The 13,033-nt window shown below is 42.9% G+C and overlaps 1 protein-coding gene across 2 annotated transcripts in view; it reads left to right on the forward strand.

Annotated features, from left to right (window-relative positions):
• The window catches only part of CAMKK1 (calcium/calmodulin dependent protein kinase kinase 1), a 315,340-nt gene that overhangs the window by 287,174 nt on the left and 15,133 nt on the right, over positions 1-13,033 (forward strand). The window contains exon 16 of one of the 2 annotated variants that reach the window (XM_088456133.1): positions 11,514-11,555. The exons of the other annotated variant lie outside the window; for it this stretch is intronic. Coding sequence (XP_088312259.1) covers positions 11,514-11,555 — 42 coding nt within the window. The remainder of the gene's footprint in view (positions 1-11,513; positions 11,556-13,033) is intronic. 2 annotated transcript variants of the gene reach the window in all.

Here is a 13,033-nt window from a genome sequence, read left to right on the forward strand (position 1 = left end):
TTCACTTACCATCTGTTATCACAGTGCCAGTGTGATGTCACCACGACACAAATGTTCCACAATCTGCTGCTTGCTGCAATCCCCAGCCAGTGTTTATTTGAACTTTTGGTTTCTTGTAGGGGAAGTTTTTATTTTTTACTGCTTAAATGTCACCTTATTGCATGAAACATACTGCCTCTGCCATTTACTCTTCAGTCTTCTTCAGTAATACATTGTTTTGCAGGCAAATATCACCTACATTAATTGTCTACAGTCACAGGCAGCACAATATATTTCCCAATGAATAGAGGCATATACATTTTCCTCATTAAGAGGCTCATGTAGAGTTAAACTTATGCCCATTTGTAAAGTATATTTTGCATATGTTCCAGCAATGTGTTCAGCACTACATGGTCTGTACATTTGGATTGCGTCTACACTACCACTTTCCGTGTAAGCTACTTTAGAGCAAAGCACACCCAATATACTGGCCACTGCACCAGGCCCTAAATGTCAATTCATTTCACATGAGTGCCTATATAGTCCAGGCACATAAGCAATTCATATAACCCCTGCATAGGACAGGCCATAACTATTGCTGCTATTAATGATACTCTGCACTAGTCTACTTATTTTCTTAGTACTAAAACGTATGCAATACAATATTAGTAGAGTGCAGATAGAATATTTTTCTTTTTTTTAAATTACACTATTTTGTGTTGTACTGTAATAAGGAAGTACATTTATTTTGATTCTATGGCATAAGGAAATACAATGAGGAAAAACAATGACAAAGGGGGTGAATAAATGCTCTAGCCACTGTACGTTGAAATCCTTGGCTTTGTCCTGCAATGGACTTGTTACTGTACATTTCTTTACCATCCCATGACATTGTTTTCCAAGCATAGATGCTCATCTAGTAGGTTTTTTAATTCTACTATACACAAATATTCACATTTCTATGCCCTTTATTTTATTTAAGTTGGTGGTGTTGTCATAACTTACGTGTATAGAATCCATTTTTCATAGTACAAATAATGGAAAGAGGACCCTGTATAGTACATGCAATTAGTTTATTTAATTGAGATAATGGGAATATTTTATCAATTTAAATCTTTCATAGACTTCCAGTGAATGGTAGATGGCTGTGGGCACATAACCTCTGAGACTTTACTCCATTCACTAGAACACTGGTGCTAAATACTTTGCCCCACCGGAGCATTTTTGTTTTAGGGCTCACAGGAAGCAGACCCAAGGATGAACTTGGGTGCTTGGTTTGTTTTTATGGAAACTATACCAAGATTAGCCCTACCATTCAAAGTGGGTGGTTCTGACACTGCCCCTTTTGGGTACCAGGAAAATGGCACTGCTAAAGGCAATAAGCATACTGTATCACCATTGTGGAAGAAAAATAGATTTGCGCATAATAAATGCTCTGCAAGTCCACAGATTTTGCCGGATTATCTACAATTCTTATTATGTTGAGACTATTTTTAAGGCAGAGTATAATTTGTATGTCTTTTTATCATTGAGTAAAACCAAAGGTGCACCCACAGCTGTACAATGCTTCATTCATAGTTTAATATTTTTTTTCCAAATGAACTTTCGAGAATTTTAATATTATCACTGTATTTTTACAACATTTATTATTATTATTATTGTCATTCTATGTCAAGTGGTCTAGGAGTGGCATATATGTCAGACTAACTTTAGGAACATTTTTGTTCACAATATGTAGTAGTAGCAAAGGTATGGCCCTCAAAGTAAGGGTGGGTGCTATTGTCACCAACTCCGCAGTGCCCAACCAGCAGGTGGGGACGATCTTCAAAATTGGTCCACTTTAATAACAGATAGACAAAGAGGTAAGATGACTCTGCTCGCAAAATTACAATCTACAGGGAAATAGGCAACTATGGAAACTTTGTATATAAACATGATCTGGTGCCCTATACTGACATTCAGAACACTCCAAGAAAATGGATTTGGGCACCTATCCACTTATACCACATTCATGCACTTGACATTGTAACTGTCAAGGAGATCTCAAGCTCTTTATTTTAAATCACTCATTTCTTAGCAGTAATACCCCGACATAGGAAGGCTCTTGTAAGTACAGGAGAATATGTGCACCTTTATTTATCACACACATTTCTCTGTTATACCGAGGATTCAAACCCATCACTTCTCACATTGCAGTCAGACACCTTACTCATGAGCTATTTGCTCCTGCATAGAAAGTCTGTGAATTCTAACTATATGAAGCTAACAGGTATGACAGTATTTTAAAAGGTGTGTGTTAAATTAAGTAGAATGTGACTGAAGGTGCTTAGAGTTGGAAGGGGAGGTAACCAGGCAGCAGAGGGAACGCAGGGAGAGTCGGCCAGGGTGGAGATAGGGAGTGTGAGAAGAAAGCAGAGAGGAGATGCTGGGGATCAAAGAGGGGAAAGCTACCAGAAAGAATCACTGCAAGTGTATGTGAATGATTAAAACAGAAAATTGATAGGTGCCACCGGACAGCGCCCGCTGCCTTGCTGCGGTCTATGCTGTGGCACATGTCACACCACCCTAGTTACGGGCATATCCTGAACCATAGAAAACATAGGAAATATCTGAATCTGTGTCTTTTTCATTTATACCCTGGACTACATCCTTGACCACTCCATATTTTGCACTACCTCCTTGCACAACATGACTTCATGACTTCGCTATCTCCTATATACACAGTACAACTTCCCAACACTACAGTACTAAACTACATAAAATAACCTTGCTATACCCTGTCACCACACTACTTCCTGTGCTGCCACAATAATACCTCTATATCTAGCACTACATAATTGACCCCCTATATGCTTCACTACATCACCGACCACTCTATACTGTTCACTACTGTACTATATCACTGCACTACCTTCCCACAATATATCACTACACTACATCCTCCATATATGTTGCACTACATCACTGACCCCTCTATAACCTACACTACACTATACTACAAAGTACTTCACACTACATCACTTTTCTACCTCCTCACACTACATCACTGCACTGACTCCCCACACACTACATCACTGCACTGACTCCCCACACACTACATCACTGCACTGACTCCCCACACACTACATCACTGCACTGACTCCCCACACACTACATCACTGCACTGACTCCCCACACACTACATCAGTGCACTGACTCCCCACACACTACATCAGTGCACTGACTGCCCACACACTAAATCACTGCACTGACCCCACACACTACATCACTGCACTGACTCTCCACACACTACATCACTGCACTGACTCCCCACACACCACATCACTGCACTGACTCCCCACACCACATCACTGCACTGACTCCCCACACACTACATCACTGCACTGACCCCCCACACTACATCACTGCACTGACCCCCCACACTACATCACTGCACTGACCCCCCACACTACATCACTGCACTGACCCCACACACTACATCACTGCACTGACTCCCCACACACTACATCACTGCACTGACTCCCCACACACTACATCACTGCACTGACTCCCCACACACTACATCACTGCACTGACTCCCCACACACTACATCACTGCACTGACTCCCCACACTATATCGCTGCACTACGTCCCCTTAATTACATAATTGCAAGACATCCCCACACTACCTTCCTACATTATGGGTCTTTCTGAGCAACATACAAAGTGGCTGTAGTTGCGGGCAGCCGGTGAAGCCTAATTTACTACCTTACGCTAATTCTTGAATCCGTAGGGCTAAAGCAGGGCTTTGTGCATCTGCAAGCGGAAAGTCATGCCGCCCATTGATTTTATGCCAGCCACCACATCATTAGTATTGACACTTGCCATAGCCCCATGCTAGGTGCAACCATCAGAAAAAGGCCTCCCTTCCCCGCATGCATGACTCAGAATTGCACTGAGATTTTAATAAACGCCCGTGACACTCCCACAAGTCAGGGCGGTTACGTATGATCGCATTGTCACTCCCCATGGACCAGTGGCGGATCCAGGGGGGACAATAAGGGCGATCGCCCCCCGTCAGCAAAGTCCCAATTCCCACAATCCCCATCCACTTATTAATCATTCAGCCCTCAGCCGTGCGGGGCAACACCAGCGCTAGTTAATGCTTTAGAGGGAGGGGAGTGGCTGCACCTAGCTCCATCCAGCCCACTGCTGCTGTGTGTGTGGGGACCCGCTTCAGGAGCCCTTATAGGGAGGAGCCGATCCGTGACAGTGCTGGAAATGCTTCCTGGTGAGATGCAGGTACATGTTTACAGCACCAATCTGCTATAGTCTGGAAGGGGGGGACGGGGGGTGGCCAAGCAGGGGGGGAGAGAGTTGTTTGGTTGATGTTTCCAAAAGTCTCCTGTTATAGCCTAGGGGGAAAGGCAATGGGGGTTGTGATCTTGTGTGTCTAATTGTGCTGTGGCAATCTATAATAAATGAATAAGTCTGTCAAGTCAGTGTTTGTGTTTCAGAGTAAGTGGAGTCAGTGTGTATGTGTGTCAGTAAGTGCTGTCAGTGTGTAAGTAAGTGGTGTCAGTGTGTGTGTCAGTAAGTGCTGTCAGTGTGTATGTAAGTGGTGTCAGTGTGTGTGTCAGTAAATTGTGTTAGTGTGTATGTAAGTGGAGTCAGTGTGTATGTAAATGGAATCCGTGTGTGTCAGTAAGTAGTATCAGTGTGTATGTAAATGGAGGCAGTGTGTGTGTCAGTAAGTGGAGTCAGTGTGTATGTAAATGGAGGCAGTGTGTGTCTGTCAGTAAGTGGAGTCAGTGTGTATGTAAGCGGAGTCAGTGTGTATGTAAATGGAATCAGTGTAAATGGAGGCAGTGTGTGTGTATGTAAGTGGTGTCAGTGTGTATGTAAATGAAGGCAGCGTGAGTGTGTGTAAGTGGTGTCAGTGTGCATGTAATTGGAGGCAGTGTTTGTGTCAGTAAGGGATGTCAGTGTGTATGTAAGTGCTGTCAGTGTGTATGTAAATGGAGTCAGTGTGTGTGTCAGTAAGAGGTGTCACTGTGTATGTAAGTGGTGTCAGTGTGTATGGAAATGGAGGCAGTGTGTGTGTCAGTAAGTGGAGTCAGTGTTTGTGTCAGTATGTATGTAAGTGGAGTCAGTGTGCGTGTCAGTGTGTGTGTCAGTAAGTGGTAGTGTGTATGTAAATGGAGTCAGTGTATATGTCAGTATGTGGAGTCAGTGTGTATGTAAATGGAGTCAGTGTGTGTGTCAGTAAGAGGTGTCAGTGTGTATGTAAGTGGTGTCAGTGTGTATGTAAATGGAATCAGTGTGTGTGTCAGTAAGTGGAGTCAGTGTGTGTCAGTAAGGAATGTCAATGTGTATGTAAATGGAGGCAGTGTGTGTGTCAGTAAGTGGAGTCATTGTGTGTCAGTAAAGGATGTCAATGTGTATGTAAATGGAGGCAGTTTGTGTGTCAGTAAAGGATGTCAGGAGCTTATTCGGAGGCGGCCATACGGTCTATGACCGCACGGCCGCCTCGATGTTTTGCCAGTGCGCATGCGCTCGAGGGAGCCGGCTCCTTCGTGCGCATGCGTGAGACCCGCTACGACCGACAGCGCTGGTCGTACCGGGTCTCTTTCCAAAGGGGCTAGCTGTCGATGTTGATTGACAGCTCGTCCCGTTTGGAAGGCGGGCCGGGGGGGGGTGGCAGTCCCTGTCTCTGACCATCGCGACCATCACCCGAGCGGTCGTTAGAGCTGTGGGTGTTAACCCACAGCCTAACGACCGCAACAGAGGCGGGCGGTCAGGATGCAAGTGGCAGCCCAGTTTCTGAGCGACCGCTTGCATCCTCCGACCGCCTCTGAATGAGGCCGTCAGTGTGTATGTAAATGGAATCAGTGTGTGTGTCAGTAAGTGGTTAGTGTGTATGTAAGTGGTGTCAGTGTGTATGTAAATGGAGGCAGTGTGTTTGTATGTAAGTGGTGTCAGTGTGTATGTAAATGGAGGCAGTGTGTGTGTCAGTAAGTGGTGTCAGTATGTATGTAAATGGAGGCAGTGTGTGTGTCAGTAAGTGGAGTCCGTGTTTGTGTCAGTGTGTATGTAAGTGGAGTCAGTGTGCATGTCAGTAAGTGATGTTAGTGTGTATGTAAGTGGTGTTAGTGTGTATGTAAGTGGTGTCAGTGTGTAAGTAAGTGGTGTCAGTGTGTATGTAAATGGAGGCAGTGTGTGTCAGTAAGGCATGTCAGTGTGTATGTATATGGAGGCAGTGTGTGTGTCAGTAAGTGGAGTCCGTGTTTGTGTCAGTGTGTATGTAAGTGGAGTCAGTGTGCATGTCAGTAAGTGGTGTTAGTGTGTATGTAAGTGGTGTCAGTGTGTAAGTAAGTGGTGTCAGTGTGTATGTAAATGGAGGCAGTGTGTGTGTCAGTAAGGTATGTCAGTGTGTATGTAAATGAGGTCAGTTTGTATGTAAATGGAGGCAGCGTGTGTGTATGTAAGTGGTGTCAGTGTGTATGTAAATGAAGGCAGCGTGTGTGTATGTAAGTGGTGTCAGTGTGTATGTAAATGGAGTCAGTGTGTGTGTCAGTAAGTGGAGTCCGTGTGTGTGTCAGCAAGAGATGTCAGTGTGTATGTAAATGGAGTCAGTGTGTGTGTCAGTAAGGAATGTCAGTGTGTATGTAAATGGAGGCAGTGTGTGTGTCAGTAAGTGGAGTCATTGTGTGTCAGTAAGGCATGTCAGTGTGTATGTATATGGAATCAGTGTGTGTGTCAGTAAATGGTGTCAGTGTGTATGTAAATGGAATCAGTGTGTGTGTCAGTAAGGGATGTCAGTGTGTATGTAAGTGGTGTCAGTGTGTATGTAAATGGAGTCAGTGTGTGTGTCAGTAAGTGGAGTCAGTGTTGGTGTCAGTAAGAGGTGTCAGTGTGTATGTAAGTGGTGTCAGTGTGTATGTAAATGGAGGCAGTGTGTGTGTCAGTAAGTGGAGTCAGTGTGTGTGTCAGTAAGGAATGTCAGTGTGTATGTAAATGGAGGCAGTGTGTGTCAGTAAGTGGAGTCATTGTGTGTCAGTAAGGCATGTCAGTGTGTATGTATATGGAATCAGTGTGTGTGTCAGTAAATGGTGTCAGTGTGTATGTAAATGGAATCAGTGTGTGTGTCAGTAAGGGATGTCAGTGTGTATGTAAGTGGTGTCAGTGTGTATGTAAATGGAGTCAGTGTGTGTGTCAGTAAGTGGTGTTAGTGTGTATGTAAATGGAGGCAGTGTGTGTAAGTGGTGTCAGTGTGCGTGTCAGTGTGTATGTATGTGGTGTCAGAGTGTATGTAAGTGGAGGCAGTGTGTGTGTCAGTAAGGGATGTCAGTGTGTATGTAAGTGGTGTCAGTGTGTATGTAAATGGAGGCAGTGTGTGTGTCAGTAAGGGATGTCAGTGTGTATGTAAGTGGTATCAGTGTGTATGTAAATGGAGTCAGTGTGTGTCAGTAAGTGGTGTCAGTGTGTATGCAAATGGAGGCAGTGTGTGTGTCAGTAAGTGGAGTCAGTGTGTGTGTCAGTAAGTGGTATCTGTGAGTAAGGGGTATCTGTGTTAGTAAGGCAATGTATGTGCGTGCACATTATTGGGGGGCCCAGGGGGGTCTGGTGCACTAAAACTGCCCCCCCCCCTAAAGTAAAGTCTAGATCTGCCACTGCCATGGACTGATCCAGTCAAGTTCGGTCCGACAGTGATAGAGAAAAGCGTAAATTTGCGTCTAGCATGCGCTGTATGCAGAAATGTACCATTTGCGTCCATGCACAGATATCCTTCCGACTCAGAATCAGGCCCTGTATTTCTGCACACTACATCACTGCACTGCTTCAATTCACTACAATACATCAGTGCACTGCTTCAATTCACTACACTACATCAGTGCACTGGTTCTACATAACAATAGACCATCCCCTCAACGGACACTACTGTAACTTGAAAGAGGATCTCTGAGTCATTCTGATCTGGTCTCTGCGTGCGGAGTAGCTGCTCCCGTGGAGTAGAAGAATAGAAGGGACAGTCTCAGACAGAGTAGAGAAGGAAGTGGGGATTGAGCCTGGTCCTGTGGATAGGAGGGATTATTTGTAACGTACAGACGGCCACTAGAGGGCGCCACTGAATAAATCGGAATCTAAAGGATGTCTCTGTACGAGATATCCTTCTTTACAGTGCACTGGCGGCAGCCGCTGGTCCGATCAGTGGTCTAAGTGGGGCGTTATACGGCACAGAAGAGAATATGCCAGCACTAGGATAGAGTATGGGATCCCAGCGCTGGAACAGCAGCGGCATTGTGTAGAGATGTGTCCAACTGGGAACACATCCCGATCGGCGGCGCTGGCACGTAGCCGGGACAGAGCATCGGGTCACGGCTACACTGTGACTTTGGGCAGTCTTGCACGGGACTCGGCATTGTATCAAAGGCGCAGCCTATTACATTTACCCCAAGGACATGTCAAATTCTAAGGAAGGTGTGGTGTTATACAGAGCCATAATTAGGGGGCTGTGCGAGCAGTGCGCAGGGCTCTCTGGGCGGCACCGTCACGGCCCCTGCATCTAGCTAGCTGGCTGCCTGGTATTGCACCCTGCAGTAAGTATCACTGCTGTAGTGCCACCCAGAGCGCCTTTGGCATGCACCCTGCAGTTTGCCCAGCTGCCCAGAGTGTCCTGTGGCGCTCTGGGTAGTGCTGTAGTCCCGGTGCTAGTGGCCCCGCCCTCCCTTTGCACAACGTCATGATGTTTTGCATTCAGGGGGAGGGGTCCGCACAGGGGGCATTGCCGTCCTGTTTTGGGACTGGTATTAACCTTTTCATAACATAAATGAAAACAGTATCTTCACATAGTACAAGGATTTTCTATCTTTTTAGTTTGGCCCCCCTATCTCCCATTAGTACATGGACACCATTATCTCACTCCACTTTATCTCTCTCCATGACTTGATACATTTCCCCCACATAAAGTGTCTCTCAAACTCACATTACCATTGCAGACACTGGTAGAAATAATTTCTAAACAGTATGTTGTATAATTAAGAGATGCCATTAAGCATAGACTTCTGTGTTTGCCATCTATTTTGTAAGGGAGATTATCCAAGAAGGAATGCTTATGTGTAGGTGTCAGTAAAAGTTGTGTATGCACCTATACCGCTAGGTATGCCTATAGCATCTCACTGTTCTAGAAATGTATCAGCTCCTAAATGTTTGCCACCCTCCATTAATCTAATGAACCAACCCATGGATATTTACCCACTTAATACAGCCTTAAGTGTCACTGTTTATTAATGTAATCCTTGGAAATCCAGGCAAATATACTACAGAGAGAAATGTCTAAGGCAATTTTGTAATTGTGAAATGTCTATTGAAGTCTTACTGGTGAAATGGGTCACATGACCACCTATGACTGCACATAAAAAATGGTAATCACCCCAACGATATGTTTATTAGGGTAGCGAAGAAGGAACGCTGCTTTTTGTGCAGGACGCCCTCCTCAACACCTGAGGATGTCTGTCTATGAAATGATTTATATCTCTTTGCTACCCAAATAAACATACCTCTAAGGTGGTGATTCACTAACAAGTTCTATGTGCAGCTTTTGAAACACTTTTTCATATGCACATTTGAAGAGGAACCTGGGCCATATTGTGTTATTACCTTGGATGTACTCCATGATTAATGGTAAGCGTAGCACAAAGAAGGATCACTGTTCCGTTCAAGCACTGTTGAAGCAAGTGTTTGTGTTTTACTATTAACTTTTGTAGCATAATAGCAGAAAAGGGATAGTAATGAGAAAATATATGGAAAAAAACCCTCAGCCTGTGTAAACTGTTATTTAGATATTATCTATGCCAGGTGAAATGAGCCATTATCCTGTTGCAGCTGTTTGTAAAGCTTAGACAGGCATGGGGGACTTATTACAAGGACATCAGATCATTAGTGGTGCTTTCATACTTTGATAAAAATGCAAATACATAAAACATGAGTTCATTTGGTTCTCCAATTTTAGAATTTTTCATGCAATAATATGAGAGAGCCCCTAGTAACTCAATTCAAGCCCACCAGTAGTGTCTTATATTTCTTATGCTTACAAGTTTTGTAATCCCATGCAAATATGAGAGAACATTAAACGCCATAAAGTACAGTTCTTTGCAACTGGTGCACAAAAACATAATTATAGCCCATTTAGTCAGACACCATTAAACTACCAAGTATATATTTGAACCATGGAAGAAAACAGAGAGCACCATCGCACCAAGTGGAATCCCACACAATCATGCAAACTATGGGCCTGATTCAGAGATGTATGCAAATCCGATGGTTTGTGTACATCTCTGATGGTGGGAGAATTGCGTGTCATGCAAGCTCATACACAGTGCTCCAAAGGCAAGCCACGGCAAGATTGATATGATGCGGTTGTTTGGGGGCGGGGCTGCGTTGCCTGCTTTTCCAAAAAATAGGGGCGTGTCTGGACACATGTTCTGGGAGTGCTTACGCAGATTTACTGGCCTTGCAAGCGGGTAGGTGGCGATTCTGCGTAAGCTTAGGCTTACTCAGATAACAAATGGTCGCAATGTTCTGCATCTCTGGATGCACGTATTGTATCTGAGATGCCGGCAAGAGGTCTCTTTTTCCTGAAGGCATTAGCATATTTTTGCTCCGCGTCCAAAGACGCAGCTGTTGTGCAAAAGTGAACAACTCTGAATCAGGCTCTTTATACAGAGAACACCCTGCTCAGAATAAAGGCAACCCTCCAGCGCTGAGAAACTGCAATGCTAGCTACTGTGCTATTGTGCTGTCATTTGCATGATCCAAATTAGATGGCATATTCCCCTGTGCTTTCACTGTTAAGCAAAGTTGTTTCCATACTTTTTATATTTTAAAAGTGGCATAGAAGCAAATGCAGAATTGTTTCACATTATTACACACCCCTTTACTTGTGCTGGACATTTTTAAATAAATAGAACATTTTGTACATTACTTCTTATACTCGTCTTCCCTCAATTGTTGGGAGATAGCAAAGACATGTACAGTAATTAATACACGTATCACAAATCTTTTGAATAACTCAAGTTAATTTCCTTATATATAAGGAATGATAAGGTGCTTGGTAATACTTGTTGTTTCCTTGACAACATAACTAGATTGTCACCTGTCTTTGTACTGTTCAGAATTGTACATTATATGCTTTATAAAAAAAAAAAACAGCAACAACTTGCACAATGCTGTAGTGTTAAGACATACACAACAGGATTATTGTTTTCACGTATATGTTTGTTTTTGCTAAATTTTTCAATTGCATATTTGTGTTGGCTTTCAGTTCTCATTAAAATGTAATGAGTTTTAAATGTATTCTTCTATAGATAGATAGATACGTCCTCCACATATCATTTGTTTGCTACCTTTTATTTATACATCCAGTATATTATAGTTTTAATCACATACTGTAATTTGTCATTTAAAAAAAAGTAAAAAGCTTTGCATATTTTATTTTAAAGAAATTTTATTATTGTTTCTTTTCTTTTTGTATCATTGTTTCATCTTGGAACAGGTGCCAGTTTAAATCATCTTTAAAATTGCATCCACACTTAAGGTAATTTCTGTGTTACGCCCCCTTTAATTACACTGACGTGTATTGAGTGTGTCTTCAGTCCTGAGTACTGTTCGTATAGAGTAACTCCCTCCACCCAAATTAACCACGTTTCTACTTGCCCTCCCCTTGCTGACAAGTGTTAGTTCTCCCTAAATGTGGTTTCATTCCCAATGCTGGGAAATGTTTGCTTTTTGTGCTTGTTTTTTTTTTTCTTAGTAGGGGACCATGAGTAAAGCTACAACACAAATCACAATTTATCATACCTAATATTAACCAGCATTGTGCAACTTAACACAGCCTACTACTGCTTTGTCTTCTTAACCAGACTTCCAGGGACCTGCTAGTGCCATCCTGCATCCTCTCTGTAATTTTTAGCTTACTTAATCAGATCAATTTTCTCTATACAGATGTTCACTCAAGCTGTCATCTCATGTTTCTTTTATTTATTTATTATTTGCTTTATGAGAAATGTGTCCTCAACGTATCTTTTATTCTCTTACAATTTTCTTGCTCTGCTTTGTTTTTTTTGGGGGGGAGGGGGGGGACAGGTTGGAATACACTCCATGAAGTAACATTAAAATATGATTATTTACGGTCAGGCTTTGTACACTTCTCTTGCCTAGTCTATCATGTTCCAGACTGTGTGTTGTGATAGCAGGTGTTATTCCTCAGAGCCTACATGTGTGCTAGAGTCAAAGGCTTCCAAGAATTCACAATAGAATTTGCTGGAGATTTAGGATGCATGTCTTGATGAAAATGTAGGTCTGTAAATTTGGGTCTGCTGTTTCATATATATACAAAATCAGCTTTGCCATCCTATTGTTTTTCTTTGTATTACGACTATGTTATACAAGAACTATGGCACCCCAGACTGCAAACTTTTTGTGGGATGAATTTAATTGGACATGAGGCAAGACTTCGTTAAGGTTATTCATGAAGGTTTGGAGCTGTGGTGTAAAATTCAGTTTTTGGCACCATTTGCCGATTCTTGCTCTATTGTGCCAATTTTGACTTGTTATGATGTTGACTTGCTCCATCTAAAGGGGGAGACTTGGGCAAGCATCTCGCACTCTACTACCACATGCAAAAATATGATTTTATCTAACAGGACAAAATACTTAAATAGACTTCAAAGAGTAGGTTTTGTGGGTTGCTGCAAAGCTGCCATAACAAAACAAACTGATTTTTACAGATCCTTGGTGGTGGCCCATATTTTAAAGGGGTTTCCTTTGCGCCAGCTTGGAGCAATTAATATTAGAAGGGACATATATAGGCACACATCTAATAATGTAATACAATGTATTCAAAAGTACAAATATGATGCATGAAATATACACAGTTGAGTCACATTATTATGACCACCTCCTAAATTTGACATCGGCAGGGCCTAGCCTATGAAGTACGTCACATGCCGTGTGCTGGCTTGGTCGTTATATATAATGTATGTGATAGGCTGTCTGCACACGTATCACTCGTTG

This window comes from Taudactylus pleione, unplaced genomic scaffold (assembly GCF_031769625.1).
Source record: "Taudactylus pleione unplaced genomic scaffold, aTauple2 ptg000687l, whole genome shotgun sequence".
NCBI lineage: Eukaryota > Metazoa > Chordata > Amphibia > Anura > Myobatrachidae > Taudactylus > Taudactylus pleione.